Genomic DNA, 22,336 nt, shown 5'->3' with positions numbered 1-22,336 from the left:
ATAAAGCCTGAGGTTTTCAGTTCATCACAATTACTTTGTGTAAGTGAGTATTTTTTTCACAAGATGCAGCGGAGCTTGAAAGCTCCTAACGAGTATAGGATCAGCTGGTCAAACCATTTCTTTGCCAAAGGTTGAGAGGAGGGAATAATACTTAAACAGGAAAAAAAAAAAAAGAAAAGCAAATTATTTCAAATGTTGGTGCAGGAGTTTGAAGCTAATGGAGAGCGTTTTTGACGTGCCTTTGGACTCTTTCAGGATGTCTCCATCTGTGCAGCCCTGAACAAAAGAAATAAACGTCAAATTAACTGCTGCAGTGTGAGAGATGCATCCAAAACAAAGTATTTCAAGGAACATCCTTCTTTGGTGCCCTGTAGAAATCTTGGGAAGTTGAGAGTTTTGGAAGGCATGCAAAGGTCTTAAACCTGTAGGTAGAAGTAGATGCAGTGCAGAAAATGAGGCAAACGTTACAAACCGTGAAAAGAGGAAGAAAATGCTTTCCCTGGGGCTGTGAAATTATTGAGTTGTCAAAAGCACAGGCAGCTAAAGAGTTGATAAAATGTACCTGCATTTCTCCTCATTAATGAACTCTTGATCTACCTCTCCCATTTGGGTTCCCCAATCAGCCTTCCCAAGGGTGGCCAAGGAGCCCGTTTTCTGTCTTGTTTCCATGTTTGGAGGACAGGAGCACAGGAATTGTTTTCCCCGTGGGGTTCGGCGCAGCGTCCCGACTCTGGGACCCAAGCCCGGAGCAGGATAACCATGGCACCTGGGAGGTCACAGCTCTGTCACTCACATAGCCTTCCTTGAGGAAGAAGTGCATTATGTTTTGTGAAACACTTGTCAAGTGCTGGCATGGATTATCAGACAATGGATGCTCAGAGATGACTGAGATAAATTCATAACAAGCAGGAGCAGTACAGCTAGCAAATGGCACCTAAACCCTGAATGAACTTGGATGAGCTTTCATTATGAAGCTAATCCGCAGATTTTGCATGGCAATTCAGCGGTTTGTTTTTTTTTTTTTTTTTTTTTCTGTTAGGATCAGGAGACCTAAGCATACAGGGCAGGACCAATCTAATCAGCCAATTTACAGCAGCAGTGAGATTAGGTCACATGCTTTATTGCATATGACTTGTGTGACCAGTCGTGTGGCTAATAATAGCAGGAGATTTTAAACTCAGGTTTACTCTTTGTCCTATAGCTTTAAGGTAAAAGCACCTCCTTTCTCCCATCGAGTGAAGCAATATACAAGATAGGGTTGTTTTTTTTTCCCTGCATGGTTGGAAAAATGAATCTGGGCCACTGTCAATCAATCTTGGACATATGTGATTTTACATCATTGATAGATTCCACCAAGTAATGATAATAAAGAGGGAACAAATGAATTAACACAGTACCCAGAGCCCTATAGGAAATTATATCACTTTTGTGGGAGGAATCACGGAGAACTTTTTCCATGCTTTTGACTCATGAGGTTGTAGAGCGGTCATGACCCTGGTGCCCACGTGTCCTCTGCAGCATGTGATGGCACACGTGGACCTTCAGGCTAATGATCCATAAATGCATTTGGAATTCCAGCAGGCCATCATGAAAGAACAGTTTAGAGTCTGAAACTGGCAATTGCCTTTAGCATGTCCATTCTTTAACAAGCATAGCAGCTACAAATCCCAACTGTAACAATGGGTCAAATACTGAAAATAATAGTACGGAATACACATTTTCAATTTTAATATCTTTTTGCATCAGGGTAATAAGGTTTTCATTGAGATCTCCCAGACAATTTGGAGCTGATTTCAAGAGTGTGTGTTTTTAAATGACAAAAAAGTTAGTATGAATAGAAAGTTAACAAGAAATCTCAAACAAAACTGTCTAGTGCAATAGATGATAGGTGAGAAACAGTTACATATATTAGGATAGAGTATGTTGATAATTTAAATCTTTTCATTTGCAGGAATCTCTGTTATCACAAAATGCAAAATTGATTTCACCGATAGCCATTTCACAGATGATTGATGAGAATAAATCAAAAGAAAATTGGTCCGCTTCGCCTATGCAGTCCGTGATCCCCCAGCCCAGTGCTTATCACACGAAGCAATCTTCGGCTAACTACGGTTCAGTCAGTATTAGTAGAGACTTTACGGTAGTTCCCAGCAGATTGGAAATTCAGGCATCTTTAGATGACACCATGTCTCCATTGGACTCTCCCATTGCAGAGGAAAAACAGTGTCGAAACCAGCAGAAAGGGTTTGCCTCCATAACTATTACAGCCAGACGCATCGCTGTGGGCTCCAGCCACCCAGCGCGTGGAGCTGTGGCTGTGCAAGAGCCCAGCGCTGTGTCCCCCGCCTCGAGCGAAGTCCCTGCTGCCCTCTGTCACTGGCCTCCACTGGGCCACACAAACGGAATTGCCTCTCCGTTAAAGATTTTGGAATCTTGCTCAAAATTAGGTGAAGAGCCACAAAAGCAGATTTTTGACCCTGGAAACAAGGAGAACGGCGTGGGTCTTCAAAGCAGCGATGGGAGAGAGAAAGTACCACCTTCCTTCATCTCATGTGTCCACCTCCAGGTTTCTCAGCAGTGTCCAAATACCATCTATTACGTAGACAAGTCGCTCAATATGTGCATTGACCAACCTCGAATTAAATGCCAAAAAATTCATAGATCAATGTTGTCCTTCAATATAAATTGCAGTTCATCTAGATTAACAGCAGATGGAGTAGATGGCATAGCTAATGGAGAGCCAATAGAGAAGATATTTAAGACAAAGCTCCTAGGAGAAAAAAAGACTCCACTCAGATTGAACTGGAGTGCAGACTTAACAGAAAATAATGTAATTAATAAAAAGACAAGAGATGAAGGCTATTTGGATAGTAAATACCCCTTGCAAAGTGTCTTTGTCTCTGAACTTCCAGCATTTGTGGATGCACCCAGAGGACCTAATAACGTAGTACCAACAAAGATAGATGATGATAAGCAAGCTGGCAGCTATCATATGACATTTTCTCTCCAGCTTCCTAATTCAAGTGGTGAGGCAGGTAAGTAATTTCCATAAACCTCAGTCTGGTGGAGCAGAGGTTCAACCTGGAACAGACCCACCACAATGATTTCATGTGAGCAGATAACAGTAATCTTTGCTTCTGCAAACGCACGGTGAGTCAGAGCATAACCCAGACGTTTTCAGTTCCAGGACTGCCTTGAATATATTTGCCATGCTAGCAGTGCATGGTGCTCATCAGATGATAGAGAAAATTCTGCCTGTGTTTTCTGCATTAAACCTCTATTTTTAACCACTTCTAACTGTAATTTTTTTTTTTTTCCTCCCAGCAACATGCAAGAGCTTAGCCCCTAAAAAGAATTAGGTCTTTGTACAAGGACTGGATTTTAAGGTGTGAGATTAAGAAGGAGATGGCTGCACTGAGCTTGGTTTTGTGCTCTGTGATATTAAAAGGTGATAGTTTTCAGCTTTTCTTTAGAAGGCTACAGTAATAAGCCCAGGCCTTTATAACTAATGGTTCCAGGTAAATGGTTTGCAAGTCTATAACTCATTTGTTTTGAACATCTCCAGGCATTTTGCAAACGTAAAATTTTCTTTGTGACATTGCTCTCGTGGAGAGGAAAGGTACCGCGGGGATTGCTTCGTGCCCAGAGTGCTGTAGCTTCTGCTGCGCTGGGCTGTAGCAGCTATTTCACAGTGCCCTTGAATAACCACAGCTGAGATTATTGACTCTCCGGGAAGGGAGTGTGGATGGGAGGAATGTCAGTGAGCGAGTCTGGTTTATACCAAAAACACTAAGGTTAAAACTCACCCCCCATGTATCCTGCAACCTTGGGCTACGTTTAATTGCGATTACCCTGTTCTTGTATGGCCTTTTTGATCTAAGGATCAGCGTATGAACGTAAGCTACTTCTTAATATTCACTTGTACCTTTTTCTTCCCAGTGGGCAAATGGGAAAAAAGAGAAAGATGAGCTGTTGTGAGCTGTCTCATGGGCTGGACAATGTAGAAAACCCATCACTTTGCGCCCTGCGTTACTGCTACACTCACTTTCCCGTGCCTGACATCAGTGGGACTCCTCTTGCAGTTATCAAGGTGCAAAGAGTGAGAAGGCACTGCTTTGTTCAGAGGCCTCTTGCTTTAACCTTAAATAAAATCACCATCAAAGCCAGGATTTTCCACAGAGAAACCAGTAGTGTCAGTCATTCCAGAGTCAGGCCCTTACACGAAAGCCACGGGGATCTGCAGGGTGAAGCACCCCTCTGGCTGGCTGCTGAAGGAAGCCTGAGATAAAATATTTCTTTATGTTTATTAGTGTAATCCAGGTTGTCTGTTGTTGACGGCACGGCGGGGAGTAGGAGAGAGAAGATGCCAACCAGTCCTAAAGCAAGGAAAAAGTGTAGAGGGCTGAGGGTTGATGAGGACCTTCCACAGACTGACACCAGCAAATTAAGTGTTTCAGCTTTGGATTTCATTGCATACCATCCTAATTTCAAGTAACAATGTCCTCCTGAAGTTTCCATAAAAAGTACTATGCACTCAAGGCTTTGTTCAACACCGTCTAAAGTCTCTCTGTGATATACTACAGAAACAAGGATTAAAATAATATTGAGCCTTCCCTGGGCTTAGTAATACAGTGGTGGTCATGAGGGAATCATTTTTACTGGAAGTAATTAGAAAGTGAAATAGGTAGACTGCTCAAGGTTCCACAGTTTTACTAAAAAGAGGAAACAAGTGAGGTAATCAGCTGAGAAATCCTGGTTTTTGAAAACTGATTTCCACCATTTGTGTACACAAGAATACAGGTGTAAATAAACATGGGAAGTGGTAGCGATTTAACTGCTTCCACCTTTTGTGTAAGTAATAATATAGAATGTGAAGATGTATATTTCTCTGGATCAGACCCTTTGTGATATATAAGAAGGTGTTTATCAGCTTACTACAACTTTCCTGTGTGGAATTTGTGCAAACACCCAGAATAATGCTTCAAAACAACAGTTTTTCTCACCAAAGTAATGAGGCCTCGCATAGCCATCATGACAAATCATAAGAAACCCAGTTAAATGCACGAGACATCCGCACTGCTCATTAAAATGAAAGGCAATCAGTATGATTTTAATCTGGGAGAAAATGAAAATATGAGTTCTCTTTAGGTCCAAAATTGGGTGAAGTAAGGGACAGAAGAGATCTCTGAGGTCCAGTGCTCCATTCTGGTGCAAATCTGGTATAGTCCTACAGCCTATTATATATATATATATATTTTTTTTTTTTTTCCTGAATGATTTTAAAATATCTAAAGAAATCTATAGTGGGACACAGTTGCCTTCCTCCTTTTTGCTGTGGCACATCTGTGTATATAGCTCAAAATTACAAGACCTTATTGCAAGATGCTGCTTTACGAGCACCCATCAGCAAAGTCCTTTATTCCATTACAGATTCCCAATCTTTGTACACATTTTTTTTTCTATAGTGTTTTCTAGCTCAAATCCATTCACGTTAACCTTTGGTCTGCTCTATACTAAAGTAATGATGACTCTACTTATAGTATTATACTATTTCATATTCACATCCAAGTATTTAAGACTTGAGTTTCCACGGACCTGGATAACCTAACCTAAGGCCTTGCTTTCAGCAGGAGGTTGCTCCAGATAATCTCCAATGGTATGTGTTTCCACAACGTGCTGTGTCTGAAAAGGGTATTTTAGGCACATTAATGGAACACAAATCTTGGGGTATGCTCATGGATGTTAATTATACTTAGAAATCTCAGAGTCAGGTAGTATTCAAAGCCATATATCATGCTATCGCATCCCAAGGATAGAATACGATCTTGTGATTTCACCACTATGGACTGCATCTTCTACTGACTCCATTGCTTTGAGTACTTTACTTCAATTATCTGGCAAGGAATTGAGTGCTGGAAAATCCATGTTACATGTGAAGTCAGACTCAAACTGCAGGAGGATATAGAGGCGTAGGACGTAATTATGTTTATTTTAAATGAGTGGCTAGCATTTAAATCGCTTGGGCAGCTGAAGAACGTGTACTTGTTAATGTGAAATGGCCCACTGAGAGCCACATGACCCACCTCAGAGATATGACCAAGGGTAAGCCCCGGCCAAGCTCCATGAGCTCCTTGTTGCGGGTGATCGATGCGCATCACCCTGCCTTCGGTCATGGCTTTTAACAAGCTGTCAGAACTTGCTAATGCTGCTTTCAAGCGAATGCTGCAATTTCCTTTACTGTCTGTAGCTGATGTCTCATAAATACAAGGTAAGTTAAAAATGAAAAGATTAGTCTTGTTTCTGCTGAAGACCGGAGAGTTTTTAATCTTCACCTTTCATGAAGAGTATATTCTGCATGAATATCTAGTTTTCCATCCATCTTTTACAATATATTACCTACTGGGCTCTGTGCTGAATTATTAAAAAGCAGCAAAGAGAAGAAAAATGGGACAACTTTAAATTCATTTTGACCTCTTGATTAAACAATATCGTCACTTTACTATGAAAGATTATAAATGCCAACATCTAAATTTACATTTAAGCTTAGATAATCATAAATGTCTTGATGCCTGAGCACCTTTGCGAATGTCAGCTATGTTATAAACTGAAATAATTTCTGCCAACACCTCAACTTTTATAATTTCCTCACTTTTTTTTTTCTTTTATTGTCATACCCAAAACTGCCATGCAGTGTTATTAAGGAAGAACAGCTGAGGTGGAGAGAAACGTAAATCCGGTTTGGATGGTGGGTGTAGGGCTGGCTCCCGGTGCCCTACATTGAGATACAGAAAATGTGGAGGATGCGCGAGAAGGGTGGAGGGAGATGACAAAATGGCATCTCATGAATCACCGTCATGTGTAAACCAACCGAAAGTAGGGAAATCAGGATTATGAGGTATGCATGGGTCAACAATGGAAGGTGGTGATTATGATGCAACAGTGATGATTGTGACTGTGGGCGTGAACACAAGTAGCAGGAAGCGCAGGCACTGGGAGCCAGCCCTGGCACAGGGGGTGCCTGGTGGGCTGCACTGCCAGCATCCTTTCTCCTGCAGAACTCAGGAATGAAACACTCAAGAAGGAGAAGAAAACATTTAAATCGGAAAGCTGGTATCGTAATTGCTTATATTTTTTCCCAAAGGGAACAGCAGGTGACTTGAAAGCATAATTTACCTAATTAAAACAACCCAAGACAGTGGGTGGGGAAAACTGAGATGGGATCTGAGCTTTTGGGGTGTTGAGCAGCCCCAGGTGATTATAAGCTTCTGTTTCCTTCGTAAGCAAGAGTTTTATTAACAAGTTTACTAAAGGGTAAATAACTAGACTTTAATTTGTTTCAAGAGCTATTTTAATTTTTTTTTGTGCATGTCTATATGTATTTACACACACATACATACACACACTTGTGTAGGGGAAAAATCAGAACAGCTAGTGCTGTGGGATTTCAGTACGCTGCTACCTGAAAAGCAAAATATTTTTATTTTCAATACACATTGAAAAAAACCCCAGTATTTGAGACATTTGTTTATCAAGAAAATTTTTATAGGTCACCTTTAAACTAATATATACTCATGGTAATCAGGATGGGCTAATACAGGAAATCTTAAGACTGAAAGTAAATACTATTAACAGCCTTCAATTACTGAGTAGTATTTGAAATGTTGCGTAGAATGAATGCGACCTATCTGGTGTTCTCACCTCATCTTCTGTTTATGGGAAAATCACCACGCAATAACCCAGAGTACAAGATTAGTGTGTGTGAGGGGGAAATATATATATATATATACACACACACATGAACAAGATATAATTAGACGAAAGCTGTTCCTTACAATATGGAATTTATTGTATAGAAACTTGAGTAGCTGCAGCTGATGCTAATTAACTCTCCAGCCCCAGAATGTGTACAGCAGTAGTGAAGACAGGAGAAACGTGAAATATGGCACAGAAGATTTTGCTTTAGCTTGCACCTGCTAAGCATGAGGAGCCAAATCTTCAGCTGATGTCAACCAATAGAAATACCTGCCTTCAGAGAAGTGACAGTGATTTACACCAGCCAAGAATCTGGCCAGGGACATAACTGACTTGGCATTATGGACATAGCAGCTGGTACCGACTTGTTAAGAACAAAGGACCACATGCCAAAAAGCCCATTAAAAGGAGCTCCTTTGATGTTTCACTTCATCTGGTATAAATTTAAAATGGAAGAGGTTGTCAATTTTCCTTAGTCTAGACGTTTTGTGTCATTGGGTCTGTCACACTGCAATGTGACCTTCGTGTTCTGTATGAGAAGCTGAGAACTTGAGGACTTGGTCCTTACAGATGTTGAAAACTTGGCGAGGATCTGGCAGTCCTCAGTTATGAGTGACTCTGGGAGATGCTGCCAGCCTTCGAGACAGACCCCAGCCTGTGAATAGGGATTGTGTCTCCTTATCTTGGAGCTTTTTTTAGAAGGAAGGAGGTGCCTGCTCTTCTCGGGAGGGCCCTTTTATGGAGTAAGAAGCTCTTGAGCTTTGCCCCTTGTTTCAAATTTCTGCTGCCAGTTTCCCTGTCATCTGGTGTGACAAGGAAGGGGTGATGACTGTCACCGGGTAAGAGGAGAAGCAAGGGATCAGTGAGGAGCAGTGTGCTTTCTTACTCCGCTTATTTAGAAAAACTATGGGACTCAGGAAGGCAATGTGGCCTTCTGCCCTGCCCTATGGATGCACAGCTACTGTTGGAAGTCACAGGCAACAGATGTAAGCAAGAGAGAGAGTGGATGCTTACGGTTGCGTAAGCCAAAGCCGCCCCTAGTTTGGTTTTCAATGACGGTACTGGTTATTCAGTGGCATTGTGGTGTCATAGTGACCCGGGCTCTGATTAGAACACTTGCATTTTCCTATGGAGCAAATTTTTCTTTAACGATTTATCTGCAGTTTTAGGCAACAAGCAGCCATGGATGGTTTGGGGGTGGTTGGTTTTTTTTTTTTTTGGTTTTGCGTGGGGTTTTGTTTAGGTTTTGTCACTTGTTTAAGGGCACAGCCGTGAAATAATTTGACTGGACTTGAAGGAGCTCCCTACCTTCAGGAAGCATGCTTTTTGCCATTTAAAGCCTCAGTTTTATACTATGGGGCGTAGCAAAGAACCTGCTGGATAGAAATGCCATCGTTTCCCTAGAACACAGAAGGATTGTGCCCTGTTAATGATGTTATGGACAGCATTTCTATGAATGAAACTGATAAATTAGAATAATCTTCCCAAAGATGATCATATTGTCTGCTGAAGATCCAAGTTAAAGTTCAGCTTTCCTTGTTTTTGGCATGTGAAAGTTGAGAGTTTGATTTTTCCCACTGTTTTCCATCTTGTTCAGGGTGGACACTTCTATCTTGAGCTGTCAGAGTTGGTAAAAATGTAAGACAATTTGAAACAAAAGACTGTGAAGAGGGCAAGTCACTCGTTAGCACTCAGGGCAAGCAGTGGAGGACTGAATACTAGAATCATTAAAATAATGATTAAGAGAAAGATGGGCTATATGGATTCAGTGACTGCATTATCCCACTGGAGCACAGGGCCTCATTTTCTCCTTATTCACACTTGGTTTAAACCAGGAGCAACTCTTCTGTAGTCTGCAAAATGAGTACTTGGCTCAGTCTAGCTGTGGTAAATTATCAGAAAGAGCTGAACAACTAGCTGTCTTTGACATGATGAGAATACCAAGCAGTTGATAAATTTCTTACCCTGCAAGTCACCATTGAAATGTTCTGAATCATCATTAATATATTTTTTTTTAAAGTCGCGCTGCATCAGATTACTTCTTGAGTTGCTGCAATAGCACCTGATAGCTTCTAGCATGACATCCTTGAAATGCAAACGTGAATGTCCAACTCTGAGATAGACATCATGGGTACAGCAGCAAATTTCAAAGTATTTTCAGTAACCACTTCCATGGTTCTTAACAATATGAACAGAGATCCTCTCAGTACAAGGACCAGTTCCCTGGGAGTGATGGGTTTTTTAAAGACACAGCTTTTGTATAGCATGGCCAAAAAGGCATGACAAGAAAAACAATGATGATTTGAGGCATGAATCTAAAAATCTAAAACTAATTATCTTCAATAAGCAAACAATTACAAGGTGCTTGACCAATCTCCAAATTATGAAAGGTTTAATGAAAAAGGAATATTTTTCCTTTTATCCTGTCCCAGCTCATAGGAAACAAATGGGGAGAAACGTTAGCAAAATACACAAATGCTGTTCTCAACCAGCTGGGTTTGGGAACTCACTGGTGCAAGCAGAATCAAATCATGTGGGTAGATTTTTTTCTTGGCCACTAAAATATTCTGCAGCAATAACACACTCATGTGATTCAGAGTGTAAGACGATCTCCTGCAGGTGCCAGGCAGGAACGTTGCCTTTTTGCCGGTGCAGTCATTGCAAATTACGCCCTTGTTCCACCAAACCTCTCCGTGCGCGGCCGGAGCCAGAGTGTCACATCCTGTCCTGAGTGCACGCTGCTACCCATGAGCTCCCTGAAATAAGTGGTGTTCCCTTATTTAACACCAAGAGAGAAGATTGATTAATTATTTGCAAAGTGTTTTGAGAAAATAAATTGGCAGTCACCACAGAGCGACTTATTGTTAGGTGCCATTGATTAAAGGCATCATGGGATTGTTTGCTCTGAAGCTGAGTGGTGGACTACACTAATTTTGCCTTCTGTAAACAAGCTGTTTCTTGACACCGAGAGGCTTTTCCTACTTTGGACTGATTACAGGTTTGAAGCCTAATAGTTCTTAGGTACCCTTGATAAGCTTTCTCTTTTAAATAATTACAACTTTCTACAGTCATATAAAAGAAAGCATCTTCCTTCTGAGAAATGTGTCCACAGCTGTCAACATCATTTAAAAAAAAAAAAAAAAAGCAAACCAAGCAACCAAACAAAAGAGCTGGCTAGAAAAAAAAAAAAAAAACCAACCTTTTTTTGTTAGAGATAATTTTTTAATCTAGACTTTTAGCTTGAGTTGTTATTGATACAGCTGAAATAATTAAGCCTTATCCTCACTGGGCAGGGCTGTTTGAAGAAGCATTAGTACAGGTACAATGACATGTTCGTCAGGAGTAACAGTGGGACTGATTCTGTTGGTTCAAGCTTGCAAACTTGCCTTGACTTTGGGTCTTGATAATGCTGGGAAAGGAGCTGAGGATGTGGCCCAGCTCTTCTTTTCAGGATCCCTCCCCAGATTTTTATTGAAAGGTAAATTCAAGACCTTGTTAAGCCTTGCATTTTGGTTAGGGAGCACAGGAAGAGCTACATTACTGTCAGAATTTTTTGCAATTTGGATAGTTTCCATGGATGCTAATGCTGAACAGCAGCTGACACTGCCTTTTGCATATGAGTCATTTGACAAACATCAAAAGACAGTTAGGGACATAGGTCTTACTACTGGTCAGCAGAAATTTTAGTAAAAACATCTGAATTTTGCAGTACTCCTTGCTGACTGCAGCTTGTTGACTGATTAAACGTGATGTCTTTTCCTTGGCAGTGATCTGAACAATAAATTATCCATCCTGTCTTCCATCCCTTGACAAACACTGAAATAATTAATAATATTGTCATTGCTCTCAGTGTTGCCGTTTTTCTGTGTTACCAGGCTGTTGAGATGATGCGGTCTGTTTACTTATATCTGAGATTCTATGGCTTAGGAGTGGTAATATTTGATTCATGGTGGGAATTGAGTCATCAGTCTTTGTCATCAGGAAGCTGGAGTTTTGGTTTGGATTACGGATCGCTGCTGGCCTGCTTGAGGCACGTGTGAGCTCTATACAATCTACACCTATATATGCCTGGGTCTAAATCTTGAAGAAGGGAAACGTTTCTTACATTTAAGGAACATTAATTGCTGCTCTTCTCTACCTGGGGTATTGGCCGTGTCAGCTCCCATCATGGAGGTCTGGGAGAGCTCAGCAACACAGGGCACATGGGGCTTTTATTAAATTAAAGAAAAATCCAGCAGGTGGTCTGTAATGTAAAGCCTACCTACGGTGGTGATGTCTGATCTCATTAAGTACACGGGGTGAATCAACGCCGTGTGTCTCCTTCCCCAGCCGCCTCTTGTCAGACTTGCTTGGTGATCGCGGAGGATTTGTAGAGCCGTGTCTGTTAAAATGAGCTTTGGCCAATTTCAAAGAAGTGCTTTGTCAAAAATCTGCACTGAAATGCTAGGAAGAATGTTTGTACAAAAGTATGAAAAGCTGTATTATCCTGCTGTAAAGTGAAAAGGAAAAAAAAAAAAAAGGAGTAACAATGGAGAAGGATATGTTTGCCTGAATTGTCCGTGTTTCAAGGAACGGAAAGTTTAACCTGCTGTGTAATGCAGGGTCACTTCCTGTTAGCAAAACCCCCTGAAGGGAGAGGGAGGAAAATGTAAAAAGATACTTTACAGTAAAACAATATACTTATTTTGCTCAGAGATCAAGGATTCTTTAAAAAAAAGAGCTTTTGAAAAGCTACTCTTGGTTTTACAGAACGTTTTTAACTCCTCCAATATCATATGGTTTTCACTAAGTCATTATTGAAAAATTGAACGGTTGTCTTTTTCTTTCTTGCATAGGGCAATAATGACTTTTCTCCACATGTAATTATGATTTTGTTTCTAAACTTTTCTCCTATAAGCAGCTGAACTTTTATGACTACGTTCTATATTGGCTGAATTTTATTAACGGAGTCATTCAGCTTTCTGTTTCTTCGAGTTTTGTTCTCCTGTATCTCCCAAAGTATTACACTTGCATGTCTTTGTTCATTAGTTTTAAAGTCTTTCTTCAGCTGGGATAATAGAAAAAACATCTATTGCTAGTCATCCAGTTGCAATTCTAGCTGTTCTCAGAGGGGCATATATATTTCAAGTGAGGTGTGTGGGGATTTCAATACACAATTCCAGATAGTCTTAATGAGAGTAACAGTCCTAATTCCCCACACAGTTGTATTAAAAACGGATCCAGAATGTACAGAGTGAAACTCTGTGATCTTACCTTTACGTACCTTTGCCTTTTTTCCTTTCTTTTTTTTTTCCCCTAAATATCGTTTGCGTCTGCACTCATTAGTTAAGGTAATTGACAGCTGCTCTGAGGATGAGGGAGTTGGTCTTTGGAGCCCGTGTCTGGTTTGTTTTGCTGTGTTTTCCTGGGGATTGACTGAGCCTGGTGGTACCTTTGGAATAGAAAGGTTAATTCAAGAGGGAGTTAGAGGAAAGAATTTACCAAATTGGCTCCGTTATTATTCTGATTGCCTTCGATGTTAGACAAGAACAAGGCACACCTTTTCTTATTGCCTTAATTAACTACAAAAAAAAAAAATAATCCCCACCATACTGTGACTCTAATAAGGATTAGGATTTAGTTATAATACCAGGACAAGATCTAAGGAAGATATTTTTCATGCAGAAAGGATGCAGTGTTACCTGAATTTCATAAGGAATCTTGCTTTTTTAAATTCTTAGACATCCTCTTATTGTCATAAAATGCTACGAAGCAGCCATCATCTTTTTTTTTTAAATTAATTTTAGACCCTGTTCCCAGTTTTGTTCATGCCTTTCTTTTTCTTTCTCTCCAATCCACATCTTTGTGGGAATCTCCAGACCTCATGGGCAGAATCCCACTGGTGGCATTTCTTTTGGCAGAGAAGGAGTGCAGGGCAGAAGGCAAGGCTGTCTCCAGTTGCTGTATGTAAGAAAATTCCTGGGGCTTAATTCTCAGTTCTTGGAGGTTACTGTACTTACACTTGGAAGCCAATATCCGCAAATAGCTAGTTTAGTAGTTAGGAGTAAATGGGGTGTGAATACTCCAGGCAACTCTTCTTTCTTTTGTTCAGATCCATATTCTAAGCTATTAGAGAGGAGGGATGTGACTTACAGACAACTCCTTCCCTCACTCTGTGTTATCCTGCTATCTTGCAGCCCATTTTCACCACCCTGATGATTCCTGCCGTAGTTTTGGATACTGGTGCCCAGCCATGGCAAATGGCCTCTCCTGGGGACACGGCCGCGGTCTGACAATCTCAGTGAAAAAGCCGTTTGGCTTCAAAACACACACATTTGTTGCCCAGACCGTTTCTTGATATGAAGGCAAATTATCTCCTACTGCGATGTTGCCTTGGATGAGCAGAAACTCTTTTCTCCTTTCCACTTTCTTTTCTTCTCCTCTGTGCATTCTGCTGGCCAGTAGACTATTTTAATTTAAAAGATGATTTAAAGAGATAATCTGTTTTCCATTCAAGTTTTTTCTGTGGCTTAGCTGCTCTCTTCCCCCCCGCCCCCCCATCCTTCTAGTATCTTGGCTGCCTTTGTGAAAAGACTTCCTTCTGTGCTGCTCTGCAGTTACTTAATGCTACCTGCTGCTTTCTTCATCTTCTCCTACCGTGCTGCCTGCTTCCACCTCCTCCTGCAAACACTCTTTGATGCCCATGACCCCATTAATCTGCCCCCGTGGTTTTTTCCCCTCTATTTGTCATAAAACATTTGTAGAAACACAGGGTGTAACTGCGGATACGAGATTGGTCAGGGAATGAAGGAACAGATTAGTGTATACACATGAGCTCCAACTGAGTGTATTGAATCTATCCAGTTTGTTGAGAGTATTTGCACCAAAACTAATTTAATCTGAGAAAAGAGCTGAATTTTGTCAAAAGATAAGGCAAATATTTGCAGTGTGTGAAAAGCAAGGAGAAAAATAAGTTATATCAGACAGAGGAGGGAGAGCTTGGATGTTAGCCTAGATTTTGGGAGCTCTGTGTATACTTCCTTCCTTTGACTGACTTTCTGCATGGCTGTGAAATTGCTTAGGATGGACTTTACCTCAATGAAGTTAATTTGAAAAAAAGTTATTTTTTCTATCTGTGCTGATCTTCACGGATCCCTTCCTACAGGATCTCCTGAGAAGTTGACTCCTTCTCCCTATATAGAATCATAGAATCCCAGAATGGTTTGGATGGGAAGGGACCTTCAAAGTCCATCCAATCCAATCCCCTGCAAGGAGCAGGGACATCTCCAACCAGACCAGGTTGCTATATGGGCAGTCCCGTTTACAGAAAGAAACATAAAATGTTAAAAGCTTTCTGATCTGCATGGTAAGGAAAAACATTAGATGTCGTACCTTAATGCCTCTGATTTCCTCAGAAATACGGGATGATCAAAAAGAAACATGAGCCATTCAGATCACTAAAATGTGTAGGAGAACATCGTTTTGCGGCAAAGAATATTTCTCATCTCTTGCGAGTGGGTTAAGGATTGGGAAAGTGAGTTGGAGACTTCCCATGCTGCACTGCAGGATCTAATTTTATGTAATGACTCTGAGATAAGGAAGTGTCTAACACAATGTGGCATGTCACCCGTTCTCGTGGGTTGGATCAAAGAAGGGAAACACTTCTAATCCTCCCTCTGTCCTCAGCCAAGACACTGGAAAGAAGTGTTAGGGGCAGCTGCTGAGAATAATTCAGCAGAGAAAATTATTATGTGGCCACTTTTAAAAAAGTGTTTGTTATGAAACACCAGTTCTTTATTGAATGTCTTATGTCCACATCAGAGAACCATACCAACCCTGCCTGGTTGGTATGTTTTTATGGTTAGGTCTGAAACCAGCTGGGGTTTTTTCCCTTGGACCTCTCAAATCTCTTGGTTGCCTTCTTTTGGAGTTTTTTAATAGCTGTTGGCCATTTCCATCCACGTAAATCTTTAGGTCTTGGGTCAGCCTGTGATAGGACTGCCAATATGCAATTTATGCACATGATTAAAAAAGAAGAGCAGAGTCATCAACATGCATGGCCATGTGGGCGCCTACGAGGGACCACTCTCAAGCGTTTACAGGGATGTAAAATAGTTCTCATCTGCTTCTTCTTTCTCCCCCTCTTGCTGATCCTGATGCCCTTTGAGGGGAAAGCATATCTTGTACAATTTGGACCATTTTGCTGCTGGTTCCTGCTGCGGCTTTGTACAGAGATAGAGCAGGGCACTGGAAATGTTGGAGGTGGGAGATGCTGCTGAGGCAGCCGCTGTGCTGCAGAGAGCTTAAAACCCTGCTCGCAAAACCTCTTGGACCTCAGTTTTCACCACAGCCACCATTGGATCTGTAACTATATTTTTGACCAGTTTTAACCAATCTAGAACGTTCCTCATGTGAATAAAAGACAAGACAAAGATGCATTTTTGTCAGAGGTATCTTGACTCCTTCCACACTGCCCATTACAGTGTGTATATATTATTTAGAATTGCAGTTTATTTTTATGAAGAGTATCCTCTGTGATTATTTCTATTAGTAACATTTTGTACAGCTGCATGGCCGTCATGGTAAAATTTGTGTCAGTTAAACTTTTCCAATATATGACTGAAAGCAGTTTTGCAGGAAATAAAAATTATGAGGACTAGAGGGCTGGCTGAGAAGAAAATTTTTCCCACATTATAGAATTTGGGGTTGTTTTTTCTGTTTTTCACAGGAACACAAGTACCGCCAGGAAGCAAGAAGCAGCAATGCACCACAAGCAGGAGAAGCGCAACAGCCTCTGGCTCCCTTCCAGATACAGCATCCAGAAAAGCAACTGCTGCTGCTACTGATGACCCATCAAAAAAGAGAGATACCTCCAAAGGCACCCCCAAATCCAAAGAGACCCAAGCACAGGGCTTCCAGAAACCAAAAATATCTGTCTGCAGTAGTATGTGCAATAGAAAAGCTTCTTCAAGAATCCCCGTGGAAGAAAATGCTCACAGGCAAAACCAGCTCCTAAAAAGTAAGGTACAAATCCTACTGTGGTTGTTAGGAATATGGTTTCAATAATAAGATGAGATCAGTCTCAAAGAAAAAAGTGAAATAATGGAAAGTCAGTCCCTTTTAGTCCAGCTTTAAGTGCTGAGCGTGAGTCATCTGGTGAGAGATCAATCAACTAATCTGACTGTATACATTGCTATCGTTAACAGAAAACAAGATTAAAATGAGAAAGATAGGCTCCCTTTGAAGGTAGATTCAAGGAAATTTTGAAAAAGCATTAAAATTGCAGAGTCAAGCAGTCCCAGTCCAACCAAGAAGCACCAGAAGTGAGGTTATTTTCACAACCTTGTTTTGATACCTTTCTTTCACTTTCTTCCACTGCAACCTTTTTGTTTTTTTCCTGACACGACAGCCTGAACTATGAGGTGCACAGGCACAGCATGAAATAGTTCGTGCGGAGAGATTATCATGAAGTCAAAAAAAAAGAAAGAAGTTTAAACAGTTGATTATCAACAAGGTTTCAGCATTTAAAACATAATTTCTTTTAGTTCAGCACCTGTTTGGATGTCTTAATTCCAACACTTACTCAAATATCTCAAATGGAGATGACACAAGCAGCTATATTCATGCATAAGGTGTTTTTGCAGAAGGCCGTTGAGGTATACGATAGATTAATTTGGCTTTAGTATCAATAGGCTTATGAGAAATTTACTCCAAGAATACCTTAGAAATGCTATAATGGTCATATAGCCTTTTTTCTTACAGATTTTTTTGTAGGTAGGTAGGCAAAGTTTTGCGTGTTGACTATAAAGCCACTGAATATAACCCCCACGTAGATGAGAGAAGCCTACACTCTGCTTTCAGTGCCTGAAGTTAAATCACGCTGCTTCACTAACTGGAAGTGACTTAGTTTTACAGAAGTGAAGCATCCACTGAGATCTATCAAAGATAAAGTTAATCGACGGCTCTGTAAACCTGGCTTATCGAGGACTTTAATTTCATGTTCACAGGTTTCAAGGTTTTTTCCCAAAATGTTAACGTGAGCAGTATTAGGGAGGAAGTACAGTTCAGGCTTTTATAAGGCAAATGCACCCAATGCAGAACATTTTAATATTTTTTAAAGTACAATATAATACATGCAATATGTCATAAAGAGGAAAATATTTTAAGTTTATTGTAACCAAAAATTGAAATAAAACAGTAATGGGCTTTATTCCCAGACATTTAATTCTAGAAATCAAATTATTTGGCAAGGGAGAAGTACTCCAGTGTGACTTTTCAAAATAGTTCATACAAAGCTCTTCTGAAGTTCCTTTGTTATTTTGGATTAATTCTGTCCTCTAAATGAGAATCTTGTCAACTCTGATTTTTGAGCACATGGCCTCTTTTGGTCCTAATTCTTGCAGGGAGTATCAGTCATAGAGCAGTAAAGCATGGTTGTAAGTGTAGAAAATAATCTTTTTGTTCTCTGTGGAGGACTTTATGAATTGACAGCTTTCATAATAACATGCTATAGTACATATTAACCTTTTGGTGTTGGGTTGTTTTTTTTTTTAATGGAGTCATTCTACTGGCTAATGAATATATAGAAATGATAGAAAGCAAACTGTATTATCAGCAAAGAAAAAAAAGCAAGAGTAGTGTTTACGAAAGCCTCAGTATGGTCAAAGAGAAATGATATGTGATTAAGGTCCATAACAATGTGTTATTTCCTACAATAAGTGCAATAAATTGAAATGAACTCAGACTGCAAGTCACAGCGTGATATCCTTTGCTTTCCGTGATGTAACTGTCTTACGGAAACGTCTTGGTCTACCAGCAAACAGAGCTAAGCATCCGAGCGGTTTAATTACGCTTCGATGTGATGTCTGGCTTAATGTGAAAGATACTCCGGGTGTCACAGGGCAGTGAGTCGCACCTATGATTAGATTTGATCTATTTTGCTTAATGAGGCCTATTAATAATACCTTGGCGTTCTTATTTCAGAAATTGCCCTCTATGTCTAATGAGGTGGAGAGCCCAATAAAAAATTAACCATGCACTCTTAATGAACTTTTAAATCTCTCAAAGGTGATTATGAATTCTGTGGTTCAAGTGACAAAATAAAGGAGCGCAAGGAGGAGGACGAGCGGGAGCAAGCCAGCGGGGTAACACTATCCGCAGCTTGCTCGCCAGATGTTACTCATGAGAAAAATGACGTGCTCACCCAGCCAGAAACCGGCTCCCAGCCTGAGAAAACTCCACTAACCCCACGGACGCTGCGGGTAAAACATCAATTTGTTGTTATTCCTGTTGTTAATACAGGATTGATTTTTAAATTATTATTATTTTACTTTTTTTTTCCTTTCTTTTTTTTTTTTTGTTTTTTTTTTTGTTTTTTTTTTTTTCATGGATGGTGTTTGCTTCCTGGGAAGTGGCTGAGGGGTGAAGTTCCTTGGCTAATTTCCTTGATTTTTCTCCTTTCCAGTGAAGTTTCAGTAGTTTGTATAAGTTGCCAAGACTTGGCTGGCTGTCTGGTTTTAAAACCTCCCCATCCTAAGCCATTCCACAGTAAAAGTTTGGGGGTTTACAATTTTTCCTAAGACATTTTTGAGATTGTATCTCAAAACTGCCAATTTCCCAAGTGTGTATGCCATCCAGTATCGCGAGTGGCAGCTGTAGGTACGGACACGGTCCCCAGGTTGACACCAAGCCCCAGCAGCAGATGTGCTTTCCTGCTTTCTCCTCCGGCACGTGTTGCAGACCAACCTCCACTCCTGTCTTCTGTCCTAAAACATTCCTAAATGTTGAAGCAGCCTTTGACTGGAAAGTGTTTTCTTTCTGGATCATCCATGAACAGACCTGCATGACAATTTAAATAAACAGAAAAGTTTGTGAGCTGTCAGTGACAAGCTGCTTCGGCGATGGGGTGAGACAAGGAAATAGGCAAAACATCAAGAACTGGAATTTGGATAACTTTTAAAAACATGTAGTTCAAAACCTTTTGGAATGTTTTCTGAAGGTTGGGTTTTTGTCAGAAACACTCCTCTGTCTGATCTGGAAATTTCACACCAAGGCAGCTTTCTAAGAGTAAAAGGAAGGGAAGTCAGATAGGAAGACAGTTTGATAACTTTCATACAGGCAAGCAATAATTTTAATTGGTTATCTCTTAGGGAACCCAGTTAGATGCATATCACATTTTTTTTCTTCCTTTAAATTCTTTTTGAATGAACTGGTTTCTCTGTTTCATTTAGGAAGCACTAGAAGTCCATAAACCCGAGTTCATCTCTCGTTCACAAGAACGGCTGAAAAGACTTGAGCAGATGGTCCAGCTGAGGAAAGCCCAGCAGAGCGATGCTCCTGCAAGAAACCAAGGAATGCTTCTTCGCAAGCTTTCCTCAACATCCACTTCAAGCAAAAGAAAGCAATACACCATTCCCCACCCTCTCAGTGGTAAGTTGACTTGTGACCAGGGCTGTACTTCTCTTTGAAATCTTGCCATAGTATTTCTGTTGTGAAAAAAAAACATGAGACCCGCTGCTCCTCTTTCACCCCATCGGTGCTCCAGCATCCGTCCTAAGCAGAAAGTCTCTGAAGCACGGAGATGGGTTAGTGGTGGGGATGAGGTGTTTTCTGTGGTCTGTAGCCATGGACGGAGCCTTCCTTGGGGACTTTTTGTCATTGTCACTTGCAGTCGTGTTCTTCAGCACGATGCAAGTTGGTGCTAGTTTAGAGGTGATAGCAATAAATGGCGTTTCATACATCTCACAGAAAGACCAAAGTGGGGAGAGAAGTGACAGGGAGGGGGACAGGTGGGATTTGGGAGTAGGAGTCCCAATCCAGTCTTCTCAGCAGCTTCAGGTCTGGACTTGCCACTTGACTCACGAAGCCCTCAGCAGTGACCGGGCTGTGAAAGCACACTTGTCTGCCCAGCAGCTGTATGCAAGGCTGCTAAATCAATGCAGCTAAACTCTGTGATTTGCTAATTGTCGTGGATTAGGTTGTTTTATTACTCTAGTGCTAAACAGACTCAATATCCAGTGAGTAAAATGGTTCTCTCTGAGAAGCTCCGTTGCAGCTCCCTCCGAATAGCACCTCTGTAAATATTATCTAGGCATAAGACATTAAACAAATTACATTTGTTTTTCTTTTCTTTTTTTTTTTTAATTTCCATCTGGCTGTTATTTGATACAGTTGCCTAAAGAAAACTACTTATTTGATTGATTGGCATTCCTCTTTGTATTTTAGTTTTAAATCTGTGGCTGTTTGAAGCCACATTATTCTACTGAAAGGTAAGTCAATTGAAAACATTGAGCTAGATGGGTCACCTGGAGGAAGAAGGAAAGAAAATCTTTGATGTCCTCAACACTGGGAAGCACATACATGGCTTTTTGCTCCCTGGGTAATGAGATTTGGTGTAGGAAAGCTGGGTGCCATCCCCATCTTGGGACTCTTGGTATGCTTTGCCTTGGAGAATGCCAATTTCTATTGCTACGTCCTATGAGAACAGGCTGAGAGAGTTGGGGCTGTTCAGCTTGGAGAAGAGGAGGCTCTGGGGAGGCCTTATAGTGGCCTTCTAGTACCTCAAAGGGGCCTACAAGAAAGACAGGGAGAAACTCTTCAGCATGGCCTGTTGTGATAGGACAAGGTGTAATGGTTTCAAAATAGAGGCAGCTAGATTCAGATTAGATATTAGGAAAAAATGTTTTATACTGAGGGTGGTGGCACACTGTCCCAGGTTGCCCAGAGAGGCGGTGGATGCCCCATCCCTGGAAACATTCCAGGCCAGGTTGGCCGGGGCTCTGAGCAACCTGATCTGGTTGGAGATGTCCCTGCTCCTGGCAGGGGGGTTGGACTGGGTGGGCTTTGAAGGTCCCTTCGAACCCTAACGACTCTATGATTCTATCTGTGCCATTTGTTGTGGTGTGACAGATTCTACCTTCCATTGGACATGTAATGGGTTCTTATAGCAAGAGCTCAATAAGTGTGAGTAAACAAAGCACAAAACACAAATTGTATTTTAAAGAGTTGATAAAATTAATTCGCCACTTCAATTATCCAAGTTAATTTGCTTGAGTTCAGCTCCCTTAGAGCTACGCTACTCCCCTGTGGGGGGCTCTGCGCCAGCACCAGCCAGCCCTTCCATTCAGCACTGGCACAGGCCAGGAGTCTGTCATGTACCTTAGAAGAAGTGGCAAATATCTCCTCCTCTGTCTGGTCGTCCTTGAAAGTCCCCCGAACAGCTCTGCAAATACTTTATGAAACAAAAAAATGAAAGGTTAAACCTATTTCTCCTCAAATCATAATTAAAGTTTAATCTTTATGCTTGTTTAATGAGTAATAAAAGCATAATATTGAAATATCTTCATTAATTATTTAAGTAAATTACTATTTCCCTCTTTTAGCGACTGGTCATTAAAGATAAATTTGTCTAAAGAGAATCTTTAGTTTCCGTAACTCATCTGCCTTCATGTAGCTGCATGTCATTTTCTGTTTGCGAGATCTTAATATTTTTATAATGACAGAAGTGTCACATGTCTGTTATTTAAGCATAACTAATTAATATTGGAAGTCCTCGATCCCTGATAAAGCACAACCGTGTAGGCTGCAGTTCAGAGGGCTGTGTAGG

The 22,336-nt window shown here is 40.8% G+C and overlaps 1 protein-coding gene across 2 annotated transcripts in view; it reads left to right on the top strand.

Annotated features, from left to right (window-relative positions):
- Positions 1-22,336, top strand: part of C7H10orf90 (chromosome 7 C10orf90 homolog) — a 66,976-nt gene that overhangs the window by 34,736 nt on the left and 9,904 nt on the right. For both annotated transcript variants that reach the window (XM_086752336.1, XM_086752337.1), the window contains 4 exons: positions 1,952-3,035; positions 16,460-16,750; positions 18,799-18,992; positions 19,962-20,160. In XM_086752336.1, coding sequence (XP_086608462.1) covers positions 1,952-3,035; positions 16,460-16,750; positions 18,799-18,992; positions 19,962-20,160 — 1,768 coding nt within the window. The remainder of the gene's footprint in view (positions 1-1,951; positions 3,036-16,459; positions 16,751-18,798; positions 18,993-19,961; positions 20,161-22,336) is intronic.

The sequence above is a fragment of the Chlamydotis macqueenii genome, chromosome 7 (genome assembly GCF_036417535.1).
Source record: "Chlamydotis macqueenii isolate bChlMac1 chromosome 7, bChlMac1.mat, whole genome shotgun sequence".
Classification (NCBI taxonomy): domain Eukaryota; kingdom Metazoa; phylum Chordata; class Aves; order Otidiformes; family Otididae; genus Chlamydotis; species Chlamydotis macqueenii.
The sequence above is the reverse complement of the archived record's forward strand: the minus strand, read 5'-3'. Positions and strand labels throughout refer to the sequence as shown.